The 26,007-nt window shown below is 36.3% G+C and overlaps 1 protein-coding gene and 1 long non-coding RNA gene across 2 annotated transcripts in view; one reads left to right on the top strand and one right to left on the bottom strand.

The window, feature by feature from the left end:
- LOC144612790 (uncharacterized) overlaps positions 1 to 1,993 on the bottom strand; it is a 117,621-nt gene extending 115,628 nt beyond the window's left edge. Inside the window, exon 1 of the long non-coding RNA XR_014135251.1 lies at positions 1,759 to 1,993. This is a non-coding gene — a long non-coding RNA (uncharacterized LOC144612790). The remainder of the gene's footprint in view (positions 1 to 1,758) is intronic.
- Positions 987 to 20,322, top strand: DAZL (deleted in azoospermia like). Its single transcript, XM_060638599.3, has 11 exons — positions 987 to 1,318; positions 8,107 to 8,253; positions 8,528 to 8,619; positions 9,196 to 9,247; positions 9,659 to 9,722; positions 9,813 to 9,952; positions 11,338 to 11,409; positions 12,144 to 12,194; positions 13,244 to 13,357; positions 14,514 to 14,612; positions 18,329 to 20,322. The coding sequence occupies exons 1-11, from the start codon at positions 1,316 to 1,318 to the stop codon at positions 18,380 to 18,382; spliced, it is 888 nt and encodes a 295-aa protein (XP_060494582.1). The 5' UTR covers positions 987 to 1,315; the 3' UTR covers positions 18,383 to 20,322.
- The last annotated feature ends 5,685 nt before the right edge of the window (positions 20,323 to 26,007 follow it).

Below are 26,007 nucleotides of genomic sequence, written 5' to 3'. Positions count from 1 at the left end.
AAAGTCACTGCTTTGGTTTTCAGGTAAGTTTCTGACATCTTGAGATTTCCCTTCATTCCTTATGAGTTCAGCTGAATATTAAAAATAAGGTTAGTTATTATTTTATCCAGTAATGCTAGGTGTTGGTAGTGAAGGTTTTCAGGTTACAGAAGTCCACCACTATTCCAGCTCACAAAGTAACATTTTAATGCTTTTCATCAGTACAAGAGTGAAGTTTGAGGATAAAAGTCATAGCCGGTTATCCCCTATGAGTAGAGAATGCTAGAGTAGTTTCCAAAGGGGTGTGATCTTCTCCACCAACTGCCCTACGGCTCACCCTTGCTCTAGGCCTGGTTTCTCAGACCTTGAGAATGTTCTAGAATTCTCTAAGCAGGCCTAGTTTCTTCCTGTAAGGCCTACAAAATAAACCCGCCCCCTTACAATTTAAATTCCCTAAAGGAAGAAATGTTTGCCCGTTTCGTTCTATCCTGTATCTGCGGTACCATGCTATCACCAGTCGATACCATCAACACGTTTCTTGAAATAATAAACGCCCTGAACGCCAACCAACCTGGCCCGCCCTATCTGTCCAATCCAACCCCATCTACCTCAAACTTGACAGAAAAGCGCCCATGTTTCTGGACTTTTGGGGGTCTCCTTCCCCGTAGTCTACAGACTTGGTTCTATTTTCTATTTCTGTAGTCATTTAATCGATTTGGGGGGGCGACAACAGGGATAACCGGGAACGGGTTAATCCCGGGCGTTCGGGCGCCATTTTGAAACTAGAGCGTAGATGCATTAAATTTTTTTTTTTTAATTTTCATATACATTTAAGGATGCACGCTTATTTCAAGTGTGCTTCAAAGGCATTTTCGGGGTGACGTGTGGGTCCAGGGGAAAGGGGGTCTGTCAGCCCACAAGTCTCAGGTCGGCGCCTCCCTGGCTACGGAGTGCCGGCCCGCGCGCACGCCCTCCATACCCCCGATGGGGGAGCCGGTGCCCCCCTAAGCGCCCCCCGCAGGGGGCGGGGGGCTGTCACCCATTGGCTGAGGCGGCTACCACGAGCTCCAGTACCCGGCGCAGGAGCCACCTCTGGGAGCCCCGCAGGCCACGCCTCAGTTCGCCTGCACCCCTCAGCATCGCCACTGGGTTGTTAGGGCTCCTGGATCGCGCCGCTCGCTTTCGATTTTCCTCTAGTCCTCTTTTATCCCTTTGCCCAAGTCGAAGCCGGGCAGCGGCAAGAGCAGAGCGAACGGCAGCCCTAAGAGTGGTGCCAGAAGCCCAGCCTCCGCTCCTCCTCGAGCCCATTCAGCGGGAACAGCTAGCTGCCGCCATCATGGTGAGTTGGGGAGGAGGCCTGAGGGGCGCACGCCCGGGTGGGGACCTCCCGGGTGGCGGAAACTCGGCTTTTCTGGCGCCGCGCAGGAGGGGGGCTGAAATCGGGGTCACCCCGCTTCCTTGTTCTGGGGCGCCGGCCCGGGTGCACCACAGATGGCCTGAGAGAGGAGGGCGAGGCGGCCTAGAGGCGTGGGGGAGGGGAGGAATTCCCCGTGGCTGTCGCTGAGGGGAATGGCCCCGGGGCTCGCTGTCCCTCCGGCCGACCACGTGCAGGGCCACGACCTTCACGCCGCCCCGCCTGCCTCCCGCAGGCGCCCGCTAGGCTGTGAGGGCGGCCTGCGGTGTGGACCACCGGGACTTGGGGGGGGGTGGGGGGGAGGTGAATACCGCGCGGCCGCCCCACCCCCACCCCGCCCGGCGGGCCTCCCTTCCCGCGCTTACCCTGAGGAGAGGAGGCCGCGCGTCTGGTGCGAGATGGCGTCGGTCTGCCGCCCCCGGAAGCCAGCTGGCGCCGGCTCTCCGGGAACTGGGCTGTCGACTCTGAGGGCCGGCGTTTTCCTCGGCAAGTGGTTTCTTTCCGGCCCTCGCACGTGGTGGCGGCGGGCTCTTGGCGGGGGGGGGCGGGGCGCGGGGTGCTCACGTCGGGGGAAACCGGGCGGCCGGCGGGGACACGAGAGCTTCGGTGGCGGCACCTCGTGCCTGGCCTGGCGCCGGGGGCTCCCTCGTGCGGCGGCCTCAGGCGGAAAACTCGCCCGACGCCATCCTTGCCGCACGAGGCCGGGCTTGCCTGTGCTCCTGCGGGACCGCAGACCCGAGAGGCCCGAGTTCTGTGCTCGGGAAACGCTTTCTCTCCCGAGATGCAGCAGGAGTTTAAACCAAACGTCCGCACAGTGGTAATACTTGCTCCTGGCGGGGGACGTTTCGGTGAGTTTTGGTAAATGCTTGGCGGTGACCCACCACGAGGTGCAACTCTGAAACTTTGGACCCATACCCTTAAGTCACAGACGTGTTCTAGACGCTGTGGATTGGCAGTGTAATCTTTCGTATTCTCCATTTTTAGAAGTCAACGGAGGACATTTATATACAGTTTATATTACTACCTATAAAGGTTAAAATAAACGTCTGCAATTATATGTATTATCCTGTATATAAAAATCTGCAATTATACGTATTATTATTTGTTACGTCGTTATCTAATCACTGAGTTACTCTTCAAAAAGTACAGTATTTTTTTCTTCTCCATTTTTAGAGAAAAGGGGGAATGCTAATAGCGTTTTTCCCCCTGATTATAACAGTAGCATATTAACTCATTTGAAAGTAATCAGTGTAAGAAAACCGGTCTGTCCCAAACCCTTTAACAAAGTTTTGCTATATGTATGCCCTTCCAGATTGTTTTATGCATGTATTGCACGTAGATAGGTTAAGTTTTACTGTCCCAAACCCTTTAACAAAGTTTTGCTATATGTATGCCCTTCCAGATTGTTTTATGCATGTATTGCACGTAGATAGGTTAAGTTTTATTTTATAGAAGTTGTACCATGCTACATAATACTTTTTTATATCTTGCATCCTTCACTTAATATAATGGATATTATTTTTCAAAGATAAATTTAAAGGGATTTCAAGTGGGGTGCCTGGGTGGCTCTGTCGGTTAAGCGTCCGACTTCGGCTCAGGTCATGATCTCGTGGTTTCTGAGTTCGAGCCCCGCTTCAGGCTCTCTGCTGAAACTCAGAGCCTGGAGCCTGCTTCGGATTCTGTGTCTCTCCCTCTCTCTCTGCCCCTCCCCCGCTCACGCTCTGTCTCTCTCTATCAAAAATAAATGTAAAAAAAATTTTTTTAATGATTTCAAGTATGTAATGTTAAGATGTAAGATTATACCATTACTTGTTTTACCAAATTTAAATAATGAATAATAATGAATAATGAATTATAATGAATAATTTTTCTGTATTAAAACAGTACTATAGTAAGTATCTTTGTGCGAACGGTTTGGAATACTTATTTTATTAATTCCTTGAAATTAATTGCCAGGAATGGAAACAACTGAGTGAAAGGGTTATGCCCATTTTATAACAATTTTAAATTACAGTACATCTTTCTGAGTTATTCTTGATGGAGCATGTACCAGTACGTGTTCTGTGTGCAGAATGATCTCCACACTCTTTCCAGTGAGAGGTATTAACACTTTTTAAAGTTGCCAATAATAGGTGGAAAATACATTCTGATGTGCTTTTTTTTTTACTCATTAATGAAGTTGAAGTTTGTCATTAGCTTTCAAAATTTCTTTTTTATAAATTCTTAATCCATCTTTCTATTTGGATGTTTATCTTTTTTAAGGATTTATAAGAACTCCATTAAAATTCTTTGTCATTTATAGTGGTAAGGAGTTGCCTTTATTTTCTAATTTCAGTGGAAATTGCTGTTTCTTTTTAAGCCTGATGTTAGCTTAGAGCTACATCAACAGAGTAAGATTTCTGTTTTACTTGGGTTTTAAAAAATTCAGTGATGGATGTATTTTATAAAATGCTTTCCTTTGGTGAATGACAGTAACAGATTTCCTAAGAATGAACCATCTTTGAGTTTTCAATATAAATTGTTCTTAATTGTATGTTTTTTATATACTACTGGAATTTTGCATCTTTGTGTTGGGGCAGAGGTGGACCATTTTGATTAGGTTTTGTTATTTAGGTGTTAGTTTTATAAAATGAATTGAGAAATACCCTTTTTTCTTCTTTTTTCTCTGGAATGTTTTTCAATTAAAGTATCTGAATCTTTCTCATACACACGGTCTTCTGTGTACAATTGTTTCTGTCTTGGTGCCCTCTACACACCCACCTACACACACACACAAATTATCTGTTTCTTCACAATTTGAAAAAAACTCACAGTGAAACCGAGCTAGGAATCAAGTATTTTTTCTTAAGATTGACATTTTTCTAGAAAGTTGGCCATTTCATCAAGATTCTGTTATAATCTGTGGTTATACCACCTTTTTTCAACACAAATGTATATTTTTGCTTTCTTGCCTTTTTCTCTCTTGGTTTTCTCAGGATTGTTTGTCTATTATTTGGATTGTTTCTTTCTAAGAGTCCAGTCTTGGATTTACTTACAAGGTTTTATTCTGATTTTCATTTCCTATTTCCTATTATGCTTTTTTTTTTTTTTATTAGTGTCTTCTGTGGATATAACTCTAGTGACTACAAATTATAGATTGTTTTTGTGGTCAATTACAGATTGCAGTTGCCTTGCATGTAGCTATAAAAGTTGAATGAAATAATGTTAAAGAGCTGATATCCCAGGAGCTTTAGTAATGATAAGGTTTTTTTCAGCTTTTAGGTATTTTTGTCATTTCATTATCCAAGTACACCAGGGAATGTATTACTGTAAATACCAGTGATGAGAATTCTGTATATGAAGGCCTCCCAAGTTTCCTGCTACTTAATATCCTAGCATTACTTTTCTCAAAACCCGCCAACTCACCTGAAGATATAATTAAGAAAAATAATTACTCCCTATATTTAATTTATATGAAATTTATTTCTGTATGCTATTGATGGTTAATATTAATACTTTAATAATACCAAACTTTTTGCTTTAGTCTAAGCATTTATTTGTGGAGTATTTTTAGCAGTAGTTTAAAAGTATTAAAGGTTGTTTATTGGTTTTGGATGTTGTGTATATAAATTACAATTGTATACAAGTACACACACAGAAGTTTAAAAAAAATCCCTGCTGATGTCTTATTAAAATGAAGTACTTTGCTTACTTTGTTAGCTTTGAGCACCACCTGCTGGTTAAAGATTAAGACATGGTAGTGTCTTAATTTAAGATGTAAAGAAAATGATTTGCTGAATATAATGTTTAATATCTCAATTAACGAGACCGTGAATTTGAATAACTCAATCCCAAACCAAATTTCCTATAACATACAATGGCCTTTTTTCCCAAATTGTTGCCTAATGTCTCAAGTATCCATTTTACTTTTGTTAAATAGAATATGAGAATTAGAAATTTCACCTTCAGTTCTGGAGATGCTATCATCGGTTTCTCAACTGCGATCCTGTTCACATTTTGGAACAGATAGTTTTTTGTTGTAGGAAGCTGTTTTTTGCATTATAGGATATGTACTGTATCCTTGGCCTCTGCTACCAGATACAAGGAGTACCCTTCAGTTGTGACAACCAGAAATGCCCCTGCATCACAAAATCTCCCCTGGTTGAGAATCAGTACATTCTCATAACCCCTTATAATGTGGTACAGTTTTCTGGCCTGACCTTACACCTTCAAATTAAAACATAAATCCGTGGTCATTCACAGCAGATAATACTAGTTTGTCAAATAGAAAGGTATCCAAAGTTCATCCACAAATGAAGGGGAAATTGAGAAGGAGAAAAGAAAGTCTGTTAGAATTTCAGAGCCACTTTTGGATTTGTTTTGAACTTATGAAATAACTAACTGAAAGGGATTGGTAAGTTATTTATAGTGAAGAGAAATCTAGTCAAGTTTTAATAGTTAAAGATACGTGGAGTATGTAGTATAGTCAGTCCCATGTAGGAAAAAAAACTAACATTAGAAAACAAAAAAATGGGAAAACTTCAGAAGGTTTTTACTCTATTTCATTATTATGAAATATTAGTATACTATAGTTAAGAGGAAAGAATTAGGAAGCACCCAAATAGAAACATGAAATAGCAAGTACAGTTGACTCTTGAACAATGCAGGAGTTAGGGACACCAACCCACCGTTCCTCCACGTATTTACAGTACTATACTGTATTTCTTTGAAAAATATTTGTGAATGAGTGGACCTGGACAGTTCAAATCCATGTTCAAGAATCAGTTGTATGTGTACAAATTAATAGAAACTAAAACACGTTTGGTGATTTGAGTTTTGATTTCATCTCTAATCAGTATAGAAGTTTATAGAATCTTAAATTTACTAGTAACTTCTAGCATCTAAAAAAATAGGAATTATACCTACTTTATTATTGTCACTGATTTCTATAGAAATTACTGTGCTTGCTTTTTAAAAATATATGTATCAGTTGGTTTATTTTGTCCCTGTTTTTCTCCATAAGCAGAGATGTAATGGGTTTATTTCTCTTGCAGCCTTTTGTACTTCCCTCTTAATCAATAGCTACTTCTTTTTTTTTTTATTTTTTTAATGTTTATTCATTTTGGGGAGGGGGAAGGGCAGAGAGAGAGGGAGACATAGAATTCAAGCAGGCTCCAGGCTCCACGCTGTCAGCACAGAGCCTGAAGTGGGGCTCAGGCTCATGAACTTTGAGATCATGACCTGAGCCAGAGTCAGACACTTAACGAACAGAGCCACCCAGACACCCCTCAATAGGTACTTCATAAATGAATTTCAAATATATGGATGTGCCAATAATTGGTTCTTTGAAGTTCCAATTAAAATTGGTTGTTAATTAATAAAGTATGTACAAAATAAATAAGTAAATGGTAAAACCAAGAAAGAAGCTTTTTAAACTATTGAAAATAACTGCAGATAATAGAACACTAACTTATATTGGTGTACCACATTATACTTTACAAAATGAATTTGCAGATGTTATCTCACTTTATTCTCAAAGCAATTTTCCAGATATAAATAGCTACCAAATAAGGGGTTATAACCTAGTAAAGGACATGAACCCAGATCTCCTGACTAAATCACTTTTGTTTCACTATGTTAGACTGCTTTTCCGACATATATATTACCAGTAAATTTTGCTTCAGAAAAATTTACATTAATCTTATGTGGAAAAACTAAAGATAGAGTTCTGACCAGAATCCAGAAAAATGAGTTTCATGTGTGGGTCTCTTAATTTGAAAATAAAGATAGTATCATTTAGATCTATCAGCCCACTGTGAAAATTAGAATTATCAGTGGGGACTGATTTGGTGTTAGTGAAGAGGAAAAATGTTATTTCAAAAGATGCTTTGAACACCCTAACACTAAGGGAAAGGATTGTAAGCCCTTTTTTTAGCAGGAGGTATTACGATATGTGAACAAATAATCTTTTCATGATCCATTTCCAAAGTAAATGCATACTAACACAAAGAGTATTTAATTACAAAATGCATGTTAATTTTGGTGACTAGAAAGAGGAGGCAAAAGAAATTTGTTTACAGCTTTGTGGTAGGGGTGTCTGGGTGGCTCAGTGGGTTGAGTGTCTGGCTCTTGATCTTGGCTCAGGTCATGATCTCAGGGTTGTGGGATCAAGCCCCATGTCAGGTTCTGTGCTGAGCATGGAACCAACTTAAGGTTCTCTCTCCTTCCCTCTACCCCTGTCCTCTGCTTGTGCCATGGGTATGTGCTCATTGTCTCTTGCACTCTCTTTAAAATAAAAAATAAGTGAAAACAAAGCTTTGATGTATGTTTTGATGCAGATTTTTAAAAATTACCTTTTTTTAAAGATTTACCATGCTTTTTAATAAGGTACTCAGTAAAGTGAAAATTTGCTTACCTGGCATACAATAGAATGAGTTTAATAACTGTTTTTACAAATCTCAACTTTCCAGTTCACAAACTCAGTATAAAGTCAGTATTCTACTTTAGTGTAAAAGATGATGATAAGCAACACTGGGTTTAAGAATGTACTGTACCCTTTTGTTAAAATTTCATACTGATCTACTCTGATTACCTTAAATCCTAAACCTGAACTAAGCTGTATTACTGGTCAATTTACTATGAAAGTAATTCATATGAAAATACTCTGTATTTTAAATACAAAGATTGTGTTTCACATCCTGGTTTAGTGATGATATCTGCTTTCCAAATTACAGTCTGCTGCAAATCCTGAGACTCCAAACTCTACCATCTCCAGAGAGGCCAGCACTCAGTCCTCATCAGCTACAACCAGCCAAGGCTATGTTTTACCAGAAGGCAAAATCATGCCAAACACCGTTTTTGTTGGTGGAATTGATGTTAGGGTATTGTATTCCTATTTCATTTATTTAAGAAAATATTTAGTGAATACTGGGGTTTGGGTCGTGATGCAAACATAAGGTTTTTTTGTACTTCATGCAGGTTTGGAATTGGGTTCATGTTTAACCTATAGAGACTAAAAGTATCTTTGACAAAGAGCTACAGGTGGTTTGGGGATCCTTAGGAGAGATACCTCCACATTTTCAAATCTTTTTTATAGTATAATTGAAATTTTTGAATGCTGAATTTTTACTCTTGAAGTCAAATTCTTCTCCATAGATGGATGAAACCGAAATTAGAAGTTTCTTTGCTAGATACGGTTCAGTAAAAGAAGTGAAGATAATCACGGATCGAACTGGTGTGTCCAAAGGGTGAGTAAAACATAATGTTCAGTATAAAGTATAAAAAATATGTGAGCTATAGTCTCTACATAGAGTAGCATAGAATTCAAAACGCGTGTTCTTACACTTGTATAAATTTTTTGCTTTGTTTCTTACATATAAAAGATAAGTTTGCTGCCAACTCTTCTATGTAGTCATTTTGATAGCGTTTGTATGTAAATATTTCCTGCCTTCATTTATTTTACGTAAGTGGATTAATCAGTTCTATCAGAGCTGTTTTTTTCATGTATCTTATGGTATCTTAAGTTTTAACCATCTTGCAATAGGTAGTAAGTTAAATTCACGTTCATAGATGTGAATTTTCTGTTAATGAATGATGACCCACACTATGTTAACCTTCACGCATTTCTTCCCCCTAGATCAGGGGAAAAAGACAAAAGGTCGTATTTATAGATGACTGATCATGTACATCTAAAACTTTATTTCAGTATATTCTTCATCCTTCATCAGTATAATTTCAGTCAGTTACTTCATAGACTACTAGAAGTTTTAGACCATATACTGTTCTGGTGGTGATTTTTACACTTCATTTATCTTTCTTTGTAGCTATGGATTTGTTTCATTTTATAATGATGTGGATGTGCAGAAGATAGTAGAAGTAAGTAATCTTATGGAAAAATCTCAGTTTATGGATGTAGTGTTTAGTGTTGAGTCCTGAATATATAGCCTTGTATGAAATATAGAAATAAACTTCCTGTCTGAAATCTAAACCTAGAGTAATCTTACATAACTAGTCAGAACCTGTTCATTTGTAACTGGACATCTAGCTTCATGAGCTAGACACAGGAAAGGTTAGAGACAGAGTGTAAAGGTTTTTGATCAAATTCCAAGACTTCTCTCAACACTTGGGTAGTGAGGGTAAGGTCGCTTCGTGCTGATAAATTTTGATTTGGTATGTTCTTACCAGTGATGATCTCTGATGGTAGAAATTTTAGAAGATTTGGGGTATTTACCGAAGTCTTAGAAGTCTTTGAAATTGATTTTAGCTTTATTATGGTTTTATTTTCAGTCACAGATAAATTTCCATGGTAAAAAGCTGAAACTGGGACCTGCAATCAGGAAACAAAATTTATGTGAGTAAGGAGAAGAATTGTTCTTATTAACATATGTAGCTTTTCAGGAAACTAAAAGTAGTCTTTGTTTTCGTATTATTCTTTAAAAAGGTGCTTATCATGTGCAGCCGCGTCCTTTGGTTTTTAATCCTCCTCCTCCACCGCAGTTTCAGAGTGTCTGGAGTAATCCAAACACTGAAACTTACATGCAGCCTCCAACCATGATGAATCCTATAACTCAGTATGTTCAGGTAAAAATTACTTAACATTCCTTTTTCTTTTTTTTAAATAGTATTGCAGATCTTATAGATGGGGGCACCTTAAAAGTAAGCCAGTCTCACTTTTTACCCTCAAATCAGATGCATATTTTCCATAATAAGTGGTAATACTGTCTCTGAGTGATGAGAAGAAAATCTATTACTTTTGTTAGAAATCTGTTGTTCTTAGTATTGTTTCTAACACCAAGCTAAAATATGCTTCTATATAGTTTGTAAGTCTTTAAGAACTGACCTCTGTAGCCATGAAGAATATATATATCTCATTCATTTCCCCTCCCCCCATAGGATAACTCCTAAAATATTTGAAGGCAGCTTTCCTCATGTGTTTGCCTGATTTATCCTTCTTTAAGTTTGGCAGTTCTATGTATTCATTATTTTCAATGATTTTCAGATGTCTTCTATAGATTACTGACTTCTGGATGTATTCTGGTTCTAGGATGGATAGGTTTCTGATGAGTTAACTGTATTTGTAAATTCTGTGAGTTTTCTGGCATACAATTTGTTTGGATACTTGAATATTTGAAATGAGATTTGAAATATTTACTATCTCCTATTGATGATGAATAACATTGATTTTCTTCATTTTATTTACTTCAGTTTAAAAGACATTTTATTTTCAAGAAAAGAAAAATGGTAGAGAAGTGTTTCTGTAGTGTCTTTCATTTGTTTACATTTTCCATCTACCCTAAACACAGGGTATACCTTTTGTTATTTTTCTTGCTCTAAACATGGTTAGAAGAAAAGCCCTACTCGTTCCTAACATTTGCTGTGAGCTGTTACTTAACTTGGGTGTATTCATGTATGATATTACATAGATGCTTTTAATAAATATTTATTGAAAGATGAAAGGCATTCTACTGTTCATTTCAGTTTTGGGGTTATATACTGCCCTTAACTTGTAGAAATGAAATACAGAAAGAGCCATAAAGTGTGTAGGAGGACTACACATTACTCTATGATATTGTCAAGGAATACACAACTGGTTAAAAATATTTTTACAAAGAAATAACAGATGTATTAATATAAGTTTAATATGGAAATCTATCTTAATTAGAGCCTTATCACCAGTATAAGGAAGAACTTCTCAGTAGGGATAAATACACAAATAAGATGAACGAAAATGGGCAAAATCAGTCTCTTCCCTCATTCATCCCTTCTCCTCTCCCAAAAGACTAACATTTGACAGAGAATTTTTCTTAATGTAGCCAATCACTCCAATAGAATTCTGAATAGAATTCTGAATAGAATAGAATAGAAATATGATTTATATTCATATTTTTGTTGTATTGGAAGCTTTACTTTATTATTTTCAAGAATTTTCCATTTTAATCCATTCTTTCTGTAAACTTTATTTGCAGGCATATCCTCCTTATCCTAGTTCACCAGTTCAGGTTATCACTGGATATCAGCTGCCTGTATATAATTATCAGGTAATTTAAAAGGGAACAAAATGATTTACTTTGGAATATTATTCAGGCATTTATATGAATTTCTCCAATAGTTTGTCATTTAAACTAGTGGAACATGCTTAAGATAAGAAAGTTAGAATTTGTCTAGAATTAGGACCTTTAATTATTTAGAAATAAGGGAAAAAGATTTGACAGGAATATACTTAGCATAAAGATTTCTTACACTGTTTTATAAGATTTTGTGTCCTCTTCTGTATTTCAGCATGTTTTCTTCCATTTTTGCTAGCAAATAGCTGAACCATCCAAACTAACTTTTATAAGCTTTTTTAGGGGGATAGATGAAATAAAATAACTCAGGTTTTAGAGCATTGAATTCCAATTATATTTGGTAGTGTTTATTTTAGCTGACTACTACAAAGTAGTAGTTCTCTGAATTTCTGAGCATAGATATGACCATATCTATGGACCATGACCATTAGCTATGGGAATAAATCCAGAGAACTACTATCTTTGAGTTTTTCTGAAAGCTAACACCAGAAAATTGAGAAAAATTAGGGTTTATGTATAAAGTAACAGTAATTCTCTCAGGTATTAGAAACCTAAAGTATTTCATTCTTCCATTCTGTTTCTTTTACTGCAAGTTCAAGGAACCAGCATGACAAATACCTCAACATTGTCTATCTTTCATGTTTGTGAAAATGTGTAAGAATGGTTAACTAATTGTTACTTCCTTTTGTTTTGTTTGTTTTTTTAAGATGCCACCACAGTGGCCTGCTGGGGAACAAAGGAGTTATGTTATACCCCCGGTAAGGAGAATTACTCTCTTTTCTTTATTTAAAACGTATACTCCCTTTTCTTTATTTAAAATATTTTCTTGTTTTAACTTTTAACTATCATATTTTTCTTGACTTTCTGTCATTTCATATATGCCTAAAAATATTTTTAAATTTCCTTTCACATTATGTGCTATGTTTTATTAATGTCAGCCCCAATATATTCTTCCATGGGAGAAACCGCTTTTCATTTCTCATGTGGTTTTTTTGTGTGCTTTCAGGCAATGGCTGCTCTGCATACAATAGGTGCTATATTATATATAATCCAAGGAAGGTAGTGTTAATACCTGTGTTAATTCTAATCCAGTGAATTTAGAATTTGTATTGAATCTATCTAGTTTTCTCTCCATAAAAAAAATCTGCTGAAGAGAAGCAAATGTTTTGCTGTTAATACTGTTAGATGTTATATATAAAAACACAGAAGAGGGTGTTAGCTTTAAAACACTTTAGTGTTTGTTACTTTGTATCCTTCATCAAGTTTGGACCTTTGAATGATATGACATTAATTCAAATTCTCAGGCACTGGGAAATTCTCATTCTGTAACTAGATGTTGGAGGTTTTTGTTTTTTGGTTTTTGTTTTTAATTTTTTAACATGTTTGTTTATTTTTGAAAGAGCATGAGAAGAGGAAGGGTAGAGAGAGGGAGACACAGAATCCAAAGCAGGCTATAGGCTCTGAGCTGTCAGCACGGAGCCTGTCGTGGGGCTTGAACCCACAGACCACGAGATCATAACCTGAGCCAAAGTCAACACTTTACCAGCTGAGCCACTCAGGCATCCTTGGAGCTTCTTTTTCTTAGAGCTCTTCTAATCTGATTATGTTGAAGTTTAGAAGACTTTTCAAAATAAAAGACTGCCTTATTGCAATTCAGCTATTCAGTTCAAAATAAAGTTTCTGAAATAACATAATTCAGCTTCAACACAACCCACATTTAAATGCTCAATATCCGCTAATTTTGAAGAATAGATTGTTCAGAAATGTATCTAATGTACATCTCTTTAATTATACTTTTATAATGTAGACTTATACCGCTGTTAACTACCACTGTAATGAAGTTGATCCAGGAGCTGAAGTTTTGCAAAGTGAATGTTCAGTTCATGAAGCTACTCCATCCTCTGGAAATGGCCCACAAAAGGCAAACATCTAATTTTATATTTTGTTTATATTTTCATAATTATTTTTTGAAGTTTTTATAATGGCCCTTAGAGATGCAAGTATCTTTTTTCAAATTTAAATATGGAAGCCAAAAATAACAGCTTAAATAATTGACTAATAATTTGGCATTTTATGTGAAAGTTCATGAAACTTGAGGCACCCCCAAACTTTCAGAGTTTACATATAGTTTCTGATTCAGTAGTCCTTTTCTCTCTTGTATTTTCATTGTTTTTTAAGACATACTTTAACACGTACAAACATACTTTGGTGGAATGTAGTAGACAGCTTCCTCAAGAATCCTCTCTTCAAAAGAGATTAATATGAATTTTACCTCTTTTTTTTAACCAGTGTAAACATTTACTTAGCTGAATAGTAATATACAAATATTTATGGCATTCTTTTCATAACATTATATATGGCAGCAGCTCTCAAGAGTGGTAGAGTCACTAGTAATAATCGAAATGCCAAAATAGGTACAGTTTCTTCTTTTTTTATCGTTGGAACGAATTCATATAACCGTGCTCTCACTCTTGAATTGTCCTGTTTTTGTTGAATGGGTGGGAATGTGGAAGTAGTTGATGTGATGGGAATGTGCATAATAACATTGAAGGATTCCCGTTGGAGTCTCTGTGCACATTCCTATCACATCAGCTACTTTGTCCATGTGTTTCTTAGTGGAAATTAAAAATAATTGAGAACTACTGAACTGCAGAGTAAAAAAATTCCTTGATTTGATTCATGATTAGAATTTGAAAAAATATTAAAATAGTTATAATTATCAGGTTTTATCCTAGATATATTTTCTTCAAATGCTGAAGTTTACTGTTTCTTATCTTAACAGGGAAAATTAAAGAACCTTAAGGAAATATTTGAGGGTTTTACTAAATTGAGCTTTATAACCAGTACTCTTATCACTAAGATTCTAAAATATTTTTAAAATTTGATAGAAAAGTTACATATTAAGTGATATGTAATGAATTACATGAAAATGTAATGTGTAACACATTTAATATGTAGTATGGATTACATAAGAATTCTTTAGAAGTACATGTATTCAACTTTCTTTGAAATACCTGTTAAAGTAAGTAAAAGGAATAGTCCTTAGATTGTTGGAAAAACTTCTTTTTTTATTTCAGAAATCTGTGGACAGAAGCATACAGACTGTGGTATCTTGTCTGTTTAATCCAGAGAACAGACTGAGAAACTCTCTTGTTACTCAAGATGACTACTTCAAGGTATAAAAGGAATAGTATTATACAGGATAAAAAGCATATTTGTCAGATATGAAGTATCTTTGTTTCTGTAGAATATATATTTTGAGATTGCATAGAGCGTTTATTTAATTGAACTCTTGGAATTTGATGTTAGTAACTCAGAAAACCTCTCTGAGTGAATTTTACCTGGCCATTACGCTGCTCAAACCTTGATATAGTGTAGTTTGTCCTTACAGAAGAAATCTTTAGTAGAAGCTTGTAATTGAAAAGGTTTGTGAAAGAAGGGAGTTGAAAGAGAATATTGGCTTGACCAAATGGAAAAAGAGGAAATGTTAGGTACACAAAGCAGAATATAACTCAGATATCATGCGGGTTCAGTTTCATACTGCTGCAATAGGGCAAATATGCAATAAAGTGAGTCAAATTAATGTTTTTTTCTAGTACATATAAAAGTTTTCTTTATACTATACTGTAGTCTATTAAGTGTCCAATAGTATTATATCTAAAAAAAAATGGTATACGTATCTAAATTAAAACATGCTTTATTGCTGGGGCGCCTGGGTGCTCAGTCCATTAAGTGTCTGCCTCCTCACAATACATGAGATCGAGCCCCACATTGGGTGCTGGGCTCAGTGGACCCTGCTTGAGATTCTCTCTCGTCTCTCTCTCTGCCCTTCCCCTGCTCACACTGTCTCTCAAAATAAACATTTTAAAAATACATCTATACTCTATTGCTAAAAAATGTTCATCATCATCTAAGCTTTCAGCAGCTCAGAATCACTGATCACAGATTACCATAACAAATATAATAGTAGTAATTGTGCAGTACTAGAATTATCAAAATGTAACACAGGGACACAAAGCGAGCAATTGCTGTGGGAAAAATGGTGCCGATAGACTCTTTCAATGCAGGGTTGCCACAAACCTTTAATTTGCAAAAAATGACACATGAGATTGGAGTAAAATGAGGTGTGGCTGTGTGTGGATATTAGACGAAAGAGAAGAAAAGTGGGGCATCTGGGTGGCTTAGCTGAGCATCCAACTCTTGATTTTGGCTCAGGTCATGATCTCACATTTCCTGAGTTCAAGCCCCACATCAGGTGGTGTGAGGCTTGCTTAGGATTCTGTCTCCCTCTCTCTGTCCATCTCCATCTTGTATGTTGTATGAGCACGCATGTGTGTGTTCTCTCTCTCTCTCTCTCTCTCAAAATAAATAAACTTTAAAAAATATTTTTTGAAAGAGAAGAAGTTGATCGTTCAAATTACATACCTGAACAATGTGGGGGGAGAAGAGATAAAGTGAAGCAGTGAAAAGAGCTGAGTAGAAAGAAATGGAAGTTGATTAAGAGTTGATGACATGGAAGAGAATGTGAGTGTTTGAATTTAAGAAAGTTCTGGTTTCTAATCCTGGTTATGTCACATTAGATAGATTACTTGATAATCTTTAACTAAGGTTCCAGATTTTACAAGTTTAAAATGAGAAGACACAGGACTAAAGGTCTTTTAAGATCCCTTAGGTCTGAGTCTGTGAATATGGAAAGGAACCAACTACTCACTCTAATGAGGGAGGAATATTGTGCTTATTAAAAGGGAAGGTTTTTTGTGTTTTTTTTAACAACAGATTTATTGAGATATAATCCACATACTATACAGTAAACCCTTATAAAACACACAATTCCATTTTTTAGTGTATTTGCAGAGTTGTGCCATCATGACCACAATCATTTTTAGGATATTTTAACCAGCCCAAAAATAAACCCTTTCACCATTTGCAGTTACTCTTTATCCCCCCCCCCCCCAACTCCTCTATCCCTAGGGAACCACTAGCCTACTTTTTTTTTTCAAAGTATTTTCCTGTTCTGGACATTTCATATAAATAGAATAGTACAATATGTGGCCTTTTATGACTGACTTTTTTCACGTAGCATAATGGTTTTAAGGTTCATCAATGTTACAGTGTGTATGAGTGGTTCATTTCTTTTTATTTATGGATATACCACTCTGTTTATTCATCACTTGATAGACATTTGGGTTGTTTCTGCTTTCTGGCTGTGATGAGTAATGCTATGAACATTCATGGACAAGTTACTGTGTGGACATAGACTTTTATCTTTCTTGGGTATACACCTGGGAATGTAATTGCTATGTTGTGTAACTATGTTTAACCTTTCAGGGAATTGTGAGAATTTTTCCAAAATGACTACACCATTTTACATTCAAAGGGAAAATTTTAACCATTGCTTTGTGTCTTAAAACAGGGAAAGGAGAATAGCTTTTTTTTTTTTTTTTTTTTTTTAATCTATGAATGGATGTAGGATGAAGCTTCCAACCTTTTTAATGGGGATATACTAAGGACTTTGTATAATGCACAAGAGTAGAGCCATAGTAGGATTAAGTTCTTAACATATCTTCTCAACAGGAAGTAAACATGTTCATTTAAAGTTGACATTCGTTTTCTTATTATTTCATTCTACATAGTATAATTTAAAAGGAAAGAACTAGGATTGTTTTAACAGCCTACCTTGCCCAAAGTTCTGAAAGTTAAATAGGTAGTACTTATAAATGATTTGTTTACAAGGCAGAAAGTAGTCTTTAAACTTGGCGTTAACTAAAAACCCTACTTTGAACTTTCCGGTTTTCTGTTCCTCTGGGCTAGGAGTCAGAAGTTGGTAGTCTGAAGTCTGGTATCTAGACCTATTTTGATTAGCTAAATATTGCTGTTTTAGTTGAATTTGAATGCATTGAGGCAGGGTATATACTGTTTCTATCTTGTCTTTATAATCTTTCATGTCCTACCTGACCTCTGAAGATACTTGAATTTATGACCACTTTTCTGGGCTTAAAACTAAACAGGATATTAGCCTGTCATATAAAAGAGTATATTAAAGGTTACATAATTTCCAGAAGTTACTCTTCTTTATATGCCAACTGATTTTTAATCTCTAGGAAAAGGGCACACAGTTAAGCTCTTATAGAAAAGAAAATAGCTCTATTCCTTTTTGTAAGGCTTTACTCCCCCCCCCCCCCCAAGAGAGGGCACTGAGTGAGAGGCAGAGAGAGAAATGGGTCTCACCTAAAGTGGGGCTTGAATTCACAAACTGTAAGATCATGACCTGAGCCAAAGCCCAATGCTTAACTGACTAAGCCAACCAAGCACCCCAGCCTCACTTCCTTCTGTCTGCACATCTGCAGGCAACATAAAGTGAGAGGAAAATTTTGCATGTATTTTTCTTTGTCTCTTCATTTCCTAAAGAGTGATATATCTTCATCACAGTTTAAGGATATACCTTTAAATATGCCAAAACTTTTAGCTTTTAACCTAAAAGTATAAAATTTTAGTTTGAATTGTAGTATTCTCAAGCTGTGATTTCTACCAGATGCACTTCTTTTAGTAAAAACAGTACTTCTAAAAATTAAATATGCTTTATGCCAGCTGTCTTTGGGGCATCACTGCCAAATCATTAATTAATAATCTTTGTAAAATGGTATTGACTCCAAGTCTTCTGTTTCTGTTTCCTGAGATTTCTTTTTAAATTAGTGAATAAAACTACTCACTGGTACATTTGTTACACTTGTTACATTTGTTCAGGAATGCTTCCCCAAAAGGACTACTTTTCTCTTAACAGTTTTTAAACCCAAAATGAATGCTTAACTATTTTGCAACTATCTTAGGTCATAGTGATAATACGAAAGTTTTCAGTGAAGTAATAAAAAGGACTTACTTCTGTCTTTTCTAGGATAAAAGAGTACATCACTTTAGAAGAAGTCGGGCAGTGCTTAAATCTGTTTGATCCCTTCTGCTAACTTTCTAGTCTCATGGGAAGTTGCTGATTTTGAATATTAAGAAGAGACTGAAAGTTTTTCACTATTCTAGAAATTTAATTCTGAATTTTGATAAATCACACTGAGACTTTCTTATACAAGTTGTGTTAGATTGCCTAGCTTTATTTGACATTCAGATTGTTCTTCATTAGATGTTTAGAAACTGGTTCTGTGTTCAATATATAGTTGAAGTAAAAAATAATTGAGACTGAAAGGAATAACTTTAAGATTTATCTGTAAGGATATTTTTTATTGAAATTGATATTTTAAGAGCTTAAAGCAGTTGCTGATTTTCAGGAAATTGTTTTATAAAACCTATTCTGAAAGGTCAGAATTTTGATAGTTTGAATACAAGCATTTCACTTCTCCAACAACTACCTGCAAACAGTACAACATTTACAATATTGTTCTTTACGCTTATGATTTCTCTCAAAATTTACCACAAAAGCAGAGTGTTTAAAACTGCATTTTTAATCAGTGGAACTCAATATATAGTTAGCTTTATTGAAGTCTTCTTTGTCCAAACCCAGTAAAAAAGATTCTAAACAAACAGTCCAATCAGTGGGTCTTGTGTTTATTAGTTCAAAATATTTTACCTGTATCTAGAATCCACACATAGATACCCTATTTGATTGGGATGGTAATTAGGATAACTAAAATTCTGGGCCAGATTTTTTTAAAGAATCCAAGACAAACTAAACTTTACTAGGTATATAAACTTCTCAGTGAGTTACCATTCTCCTTTTTTCTTTTCTTTTTTTTTTCCCATTGAAATGCTACACTCAGTAGCTGTATTTTAAATTGTGCAAAATACTGATGTTAAAGAATGCTGAAACTTTTTTTTATGTCACTTAAAGGTTAATCAGAGTATCTGAAAGGAATTGTTTTTATAAAAACATTAAAATATTAGATATTTGTTGAAGAGCAAATACATTTTTATTTTTGCTTGTTAGCCTAGTATATTTCCTTTTTTAAAAGTAAAATATGCTTAGAAGAGTCCAAGTAATTTTGATGTTTAAATACCACTAAAGTTGTAAGCATATCTCGAGAATATACTAGAGTCAGAGTTAACAGTCCATTTCTAGATTAGCTAGTCTCCTTGTTAGATGCTGTGTATTTTGGCCCCTAGAGCCCCTTTCGTGTCCCCACAGTCTTGATTTTCCAGTTTGTAGCACCATTCTTCCAGGAGTTTTGCTCCTAGAACAGGTGGTGTAAAGAAGAGAAGTAGCAACAAGAACAGTTTGAGGGCTAAGCCTTAGAAAGGTGGCAGTGGGATAAAATCTTTCTAAAGGAAACATGTATCCGCATCATTTGACCTGCCATGGAAATGAGTTTAAGGTGGCTTCCTGGACTTCTTTTGTTGGTCCCTTCACTAAAACATAGAGATTCCATTTATCCCTAACTTAAGGCAGCTGCCATGGGCCCTATTATCAGTCCCATGGTTGCTTTATAATTCCTAATAATTTTCACTCTGTATCAAAGGGAAGAATCTTTTAACTTAAGGATCCCAAAGAGGGCTTTCTTATGCCTCAGAATTTGAAAGTGCCCTGAAATTTGTCCTTTAAAAAATTGTTTTGTTTTGTTTTTTTGGTTGTGCTTTAACATTCTTACATGTATCATTCTGTGAATAAATTTCCAGGTTACTCTAAATGATAGCTAAATTCAAAAGAGCCGATTCTAATTATCCCAATCTGACCTTAAGAAAAGTAAGAGAATAAACTTTTTATTTTTCTGCTTTTTTGTTGGACTGAAGTATTTAAAGGAGTAAGATAGAAAAAAGAGACAAAGTCCTGAACCTTTCAAAATAGAAAATTAATTTTAAAACTTAAAAGTATGTTCCTATTACCTATTGTTAATACTGTCTTTGTGTAAATGAATAAATAGAAATAAAGAAACTTTTTTTTCCCAAGTGCATTTTTGACCTACTTATTCCTGTCATATCATCCAAAGAAATGCTGGAGAGTTGGGTGGGTAGTATGTGACAAGGTGTAGATCCTTGAAATTCAGAAGCATAAATACTGTTTAGTTTATTAATCTGGTAGAGTTAGTTTATACAAACAAATTTTGGTACATTGTATTGTACTGCGTTCTCTTAATGAAATTAAGAGAGAGGTTTTCATGAGAAAATAATCCCTCTTAGATTGAATGGGAAATGGTTAACAGTTGGTTCCAATGCCATGCATCAACAGAACAGTGCCTAGTGAGAATGCTTGGTAAGTCCTATGTGATTATAGTTTCAGAGCCAAGGTCCCTATCATTTTGGACTCTGTAAATATTTTACTACGTACTTTGCACTTATCCTCAGTGATCCTTTTATTTGGGGATATCGCAGTTGTCAATGATAGAGCTTAAATTTTCATACTGTATTTATTGCATGAGGATGTGTCCAAAAGGTCATTACTCACCACCTCTTCCAGCTCAAACTCCGGTACTCCTAGTTCTATCAGCTGAGGCCAGAAGAGAGGAAATTCTCCCTTTGGAGGTTCCTATGTTGTATTTCTTAATGGACTCATTACCAGAATACTGGGTATTATCAAGGTTGTGTAAGATAAAACAGTGCCTTCTGAATCACTAGAGATGAAGTTTTGATGTTTAAAGTAATCATTTGCTAAAGATTAGTAATTCTTAAATGTACATGTGTGTGTATGTATGGACACATAAATATATATTGGCCATTTTCCAGAATATTTCATTAGCCTTGACTAAACTAAATAACAGTTTGTAACATTTTTGAGACCCTAAAACTAGATTACATATATCTTAAACAATTGTTTTAAACCTGCGTGATATTTTAGGCATATTTGCAAGTTGAGGGTTACTACAAAATTCTCAACACAAAACCAAGTCTTTGAGTTTAAAGAAGAAATTCCATACACTTTTTTTTGTAACATGTTGCAAGTTATGACAAAATCAGGTGATGCCAAAAGCATTGGACACCCTTGTAAGAAGGGTATTCTGTGTGCTTTTTTCCCCTTAAGAACATGTAACCTTTGTATTGTTGAAAATAAGTAATATCAATTAGCACACTTAGACTTCAAGGAAGTTGTTGACTTCCAAAAATACATATTCCACAGCAGTTCCCTGTAGCTGTAAAGCCTTCTATCCACTTCTCTAAAATTCTCTGGTTGTCTTTAAAGGTAAACTCATAAAAATGAGCTGCCACATTGCTTAATCGTCTTGCCTGCTTTCATTGCTGTGCTTTGAGAGTAATAAGGAGCAGCCGCGATAAGGCAGTGTGCCACTCTGCTTTCGCAAAGATGGCAATAGAGAGTGTGGGGACCATAAGGGGGAGAAAAGTGGCAGTGTTTTCCATTGACCAAGTCTTGCAAATAGGCCCAGCTGTTGAGTATGATCATTTGGAATCCCTGAAACACTTCTTCTAGATGAGGATTGCTCTTGTACATATTTTGATAATTGTATAATCTAGCTCTTCCCAACATTACGTGTAATACGTCTCTCGGTGTGTAACTGAATCTTTTTGAGCAATTCCTCACCACCCATCATCAAAGACTCTGAGTTTTCCATCTGTAGAAAGTACATTTGGTAGTAGAAAACAATAAACATAAGAAGTTCAAACTATAAACATGCGTTTTTGAATGCTCATGCAAAATATTCAATCTGCGTAACGAAATGAGAGGTAATTCTGCATTGCATTTAGAGTTAAAAACATCTGTCCAATATGGCTGTAGCTGTGGGCCAATCCCACGAAAATGCAAAAAATTGTCTCTTGATACAGAAATTGAAAGTAGCACTGTACAATTAAGCTCTATGGTAGCTATATTTTATGTTTTTAACTGGTCTGAAACAAAGTTTTCCAGTTGAGTCTCTAGTTCATTTTCCCAAGGCACATGGAGGCTTTGTATCTTATGTGCACCTCCATTAAGGCTGTGTGCCAGGAATATGCCTTTTCCCACATAAAAAATTCCCAGATACCAGTTCAGTAGGTCTTTAACAATAGAACAAATGCATAACTGGGATATTGAGGTCATGAAAGCTCTTTATAAATTTGAAGCAATAGTAACATTTCAAGCAGTTCAGAAAGTTGGAGGTTTTATAATCCTTTATCAGTTTTTTTTTTACAGAAAACAAGTCTAGCAAAAAAAAGTACATTAAGGTTCTAATCGCATCTATTGTCTTTCCCCCAAAATAGAATGAATAGAAACATACTCTGTTCTGGTTCAATCTTGGGCAAAACTATTTACTGTAGAAGAAAGGTAGGGTTGAGAAGTCAACTGATGTGCACTGGTATAGCCAGATCACCTGCTTACAGTGGGCTGGTACCTCTGCCCTCACATACTTTTTAAAAGCTTAGTATTACCAACCTACCACCACCTCCCCAGAATAAATGGCTGGACTAATGATAATGGAGAGAATTTAAAATGCTGAGACCATTTTCTCTTTAGTTTTTGTCTAAGCTGATCCCCTACCTAGTGTTTTGAGTTCTTTACATTGTAGGTAAAATCTGAATGGTGTTTAAATCTGCTAAATGAGAAAAGTTTAACTGCACTTTTTTTCCTGAACGTAGCTTGGTTCTGGTTGGTTGGTTGTCAGTCTTTGACAAAATGAAAACACATACATTCATCTAACAAGGTTATATCCATGATTATTAGATCAGCCCTATATATGATGGGGTAACTTTTCTCAGTGTCAATCAGGAAAGTCAAAAGAACATCAGAGTCATCATCTGGGGTGCTTTTCAGAGATTGTGACACCTGGACCTTAATCTCAGATGCTCTTATTCTGAAGGCCTGGGCTGGTGGACTCCGTAATCTGTATTTTTAACATGTCCCTTATGGGAATCCAATCTCTGCAGTACTCACTTTGAGGAATGCTACCCCAGAGGAAGATTTCTCAGTATATCATCTCTGGCTACCCCTAGTTTGGGGATAGTTGGATTTGGAGAACAATTCTGTGGTCCATTTATACTTCATAAAGGATTTTGTTGGCATGATTCATCTTTTCCTGCCAAGCTTGTACTCAGGAATGTTAGTTGTCGAAGGCAAGGGAGACTCATGAACAGGCTGAAAAGTGGATTGAACAAGATCTGAAAGCCAAGACGTGGCCAAAAATGAATGGGAAGAAGGAAGAGGGAGTGACTGCAGAAGAAAAGGTGGATTCTGAGGCCAAGTGCAGGCAAGCCAAGGGTAATAATGAACTAGGCTCAGCGGGGAAGGTGCTGAGTGGACATTATGGAGGCAGAGATACCATACTTGCCTCTTGGAGGGAGGAACTCTACCTTTAGCCCTCTTGGAAAAATTTAGTATACTACTCACGTACTTCAGAGAAGTATGGCCTGTCATTGCTTCTTTTCCCACCTTGGAATTAATATGTCTCCTCCTTAACAAGAATGTTAATGGCATATGAATACTATTACTGATACGTTTTAAAAACTCAAGTTCCAGAGACAATCTTGGGCATATTGAGATTCATATTGTGTGTGTATTTAAAATTTTTACATATAACTCATATAAGTATAAAAATAAGTATACCTTTATTTTTTTTAAATTTTTAAGTAAGTATACCTTTAGAGAATGATAATAAATACCCAAATTAGCTTAAGAAAGAGAACATGGCATTAATTTAGACCAGGTCTTCTCTGACCACACCCTCCTTCTCCTCAACAAGAGGTAACCACTAAATTGAATTTTGGTTTAAACCACTAAATAATTTGTTTCTTTTCTTTTCGTATGTGTGTATGGTTTTACTTTTAAAAAAAAAACTTAAAGATTTATTATTTTTTTAAGAACAGTTTTAGGTTCACAGCAAAACTGAGAGAAAGATGCAGAGGTTTCCCATATACCCTCTGCCCCCATCTACACATAGCCTCTGCCATTATTGATATCCCTCAACAGAGCAGTTTGTTAAAATAGATGCACCTACGTTGCATAATTACCTAAGATCCATAGTTTTCTTTAGGATTCACTTTTGGCGTACATTCAATGGGTTTGGATGAATGTATAATGACATGAATCCATCATTATAATATGCAGAGTATTTTCAATGCTCTATAAATCCTCTGTGTTCTACCTATTTGTGTCTCGAACCCCACCCTCACCTTCAACCCCTGGCAACCACTGATCTTCTGGGTGTTTCCATAGTTATACCTTTTCCAGAATGTCATATGATTGGAATAATCAGTATGTAGCCTTTTCATATTGACTTCTTGCACCAGTAATACACACTTAAGTTTTTTCTGTGTCTTTTTGTGCCTTGATAGCTCATTTCTTTTTTGTGGTGAATGGTATTCCATTGTCTGAATGTACCACAGTTTATCCACTCACCTACTGAAGGATATTTGGTTGCTTCCAAGTTTTGATAATTATAAATAAAGCTGCTAGAAATATCTATGTGCAGGTTTTGATATGGACAGAAGTTTTTTATTCATTTGCATAAATATCAGAGTACAGTTGCCGGATTGTATAGTAAGTTAGTTACTGTTAGTTTTGTAAAAAAAAAAAAAAAAACACGCCAAACTGTCTTTCAAAGTGGCTGTACTACTTTGCATTCCCAGCAGCAATGAATGAGAGCTCCTGCTGCTCCACATCTTTGTCAGCATTTGGTGTTGTCAGTGTTCCAGATTTTGGCCATTCTAATACATGTGTAGTGATATCTTGTTCTAGTTTGCATTTCTCTGATGACATAGGGTTTGGTGGAACATCTTTTTTATATGCTTATTTGCCATCTGTATATCTTCTTTGGAGAGGTGTCTGTTAGGTCTTTGACCCATTTCTTTCTTTCTTTCTTTTTTTTAAAATTTAAATTCAAGTTAGTTAACATACAGTGTAGTATTGGTTTCAGGAATAGAACCCAGTGATTTCATCATTTCATTTAACACCCAGTGCTCATCCAAACAGGTGTCTTCCTTAATGCCCATCACCCATTTATCCCATTCCTCCACCCACCTCCCCTCCAGCAACCCTCAGTTTGTTCTTTGTATGTAAGAGTGTCTTATGATTTGCCTCCTCTGTTTTTATCTTATTTTTCTTCCTCTTCCCCTATGTTCATCTGTTGTATTTCTTAAATTCCACATACGAGTGAAATCATATATTTGTCTTTCTCTGATTAATTTCACTTAGCATAATATACTCTAGTTCCATCCACATTGTTGCAAATGGCAAGATTTTATTCTTTTTCATAGCTGAGTAATAATAGTCCAGTGTGTGTGTGTGTGTGTGTGTGTGTGTACACACACCATATCTTCTTTATCCATTCATTAGTCAGTGGACATTTAGGCTCTTTCCATAATTTGGCTATTGTTGATAGTGCTGCTATAAACATTGGGGTGTATGTGCCTCTTTGAATCGGCATTTTTGTATCCTTTGGATAACTTTGGATAAATATCTAGTAGTGTAATTGCTAGGTCATAGGTAGCTCTGTTTTTATTTTTTTTGAGGAACCTCCATACTGTTCTCCAGAGTGACTACACCAGTTTGCACTCCCACCAACAATGCAAAAGTGTTCCCCTTTCTCCACAACTTCACCGATACCTGTTGTTTCCTGGGTTGTTCATTTTAGCCATTCTGAGGTGTGAGGGTATCTCATTGTGGTTGTGATTTGTATTTGTCTGATGATGAGTGATGTTGAGCATCTTTCA

The sequence above is a fragment of the Panthera onca genome, chromosome C2 (assembly GCF_046562875.1).
Source record: "Panthera onca isolate mPanOnc1 chromosome C2, mPanOnc1 haplotype 2, whole genome shotgun sequence".
Lineage (NCBI taxonomy): Eukaryota > Metazoa > Chordata > Mammalia > Carnivora > Felidae > Panthera > Panthera onca.
This window is presented reverse-complemented; position numbering and strand designations above follow the sequence as displayed.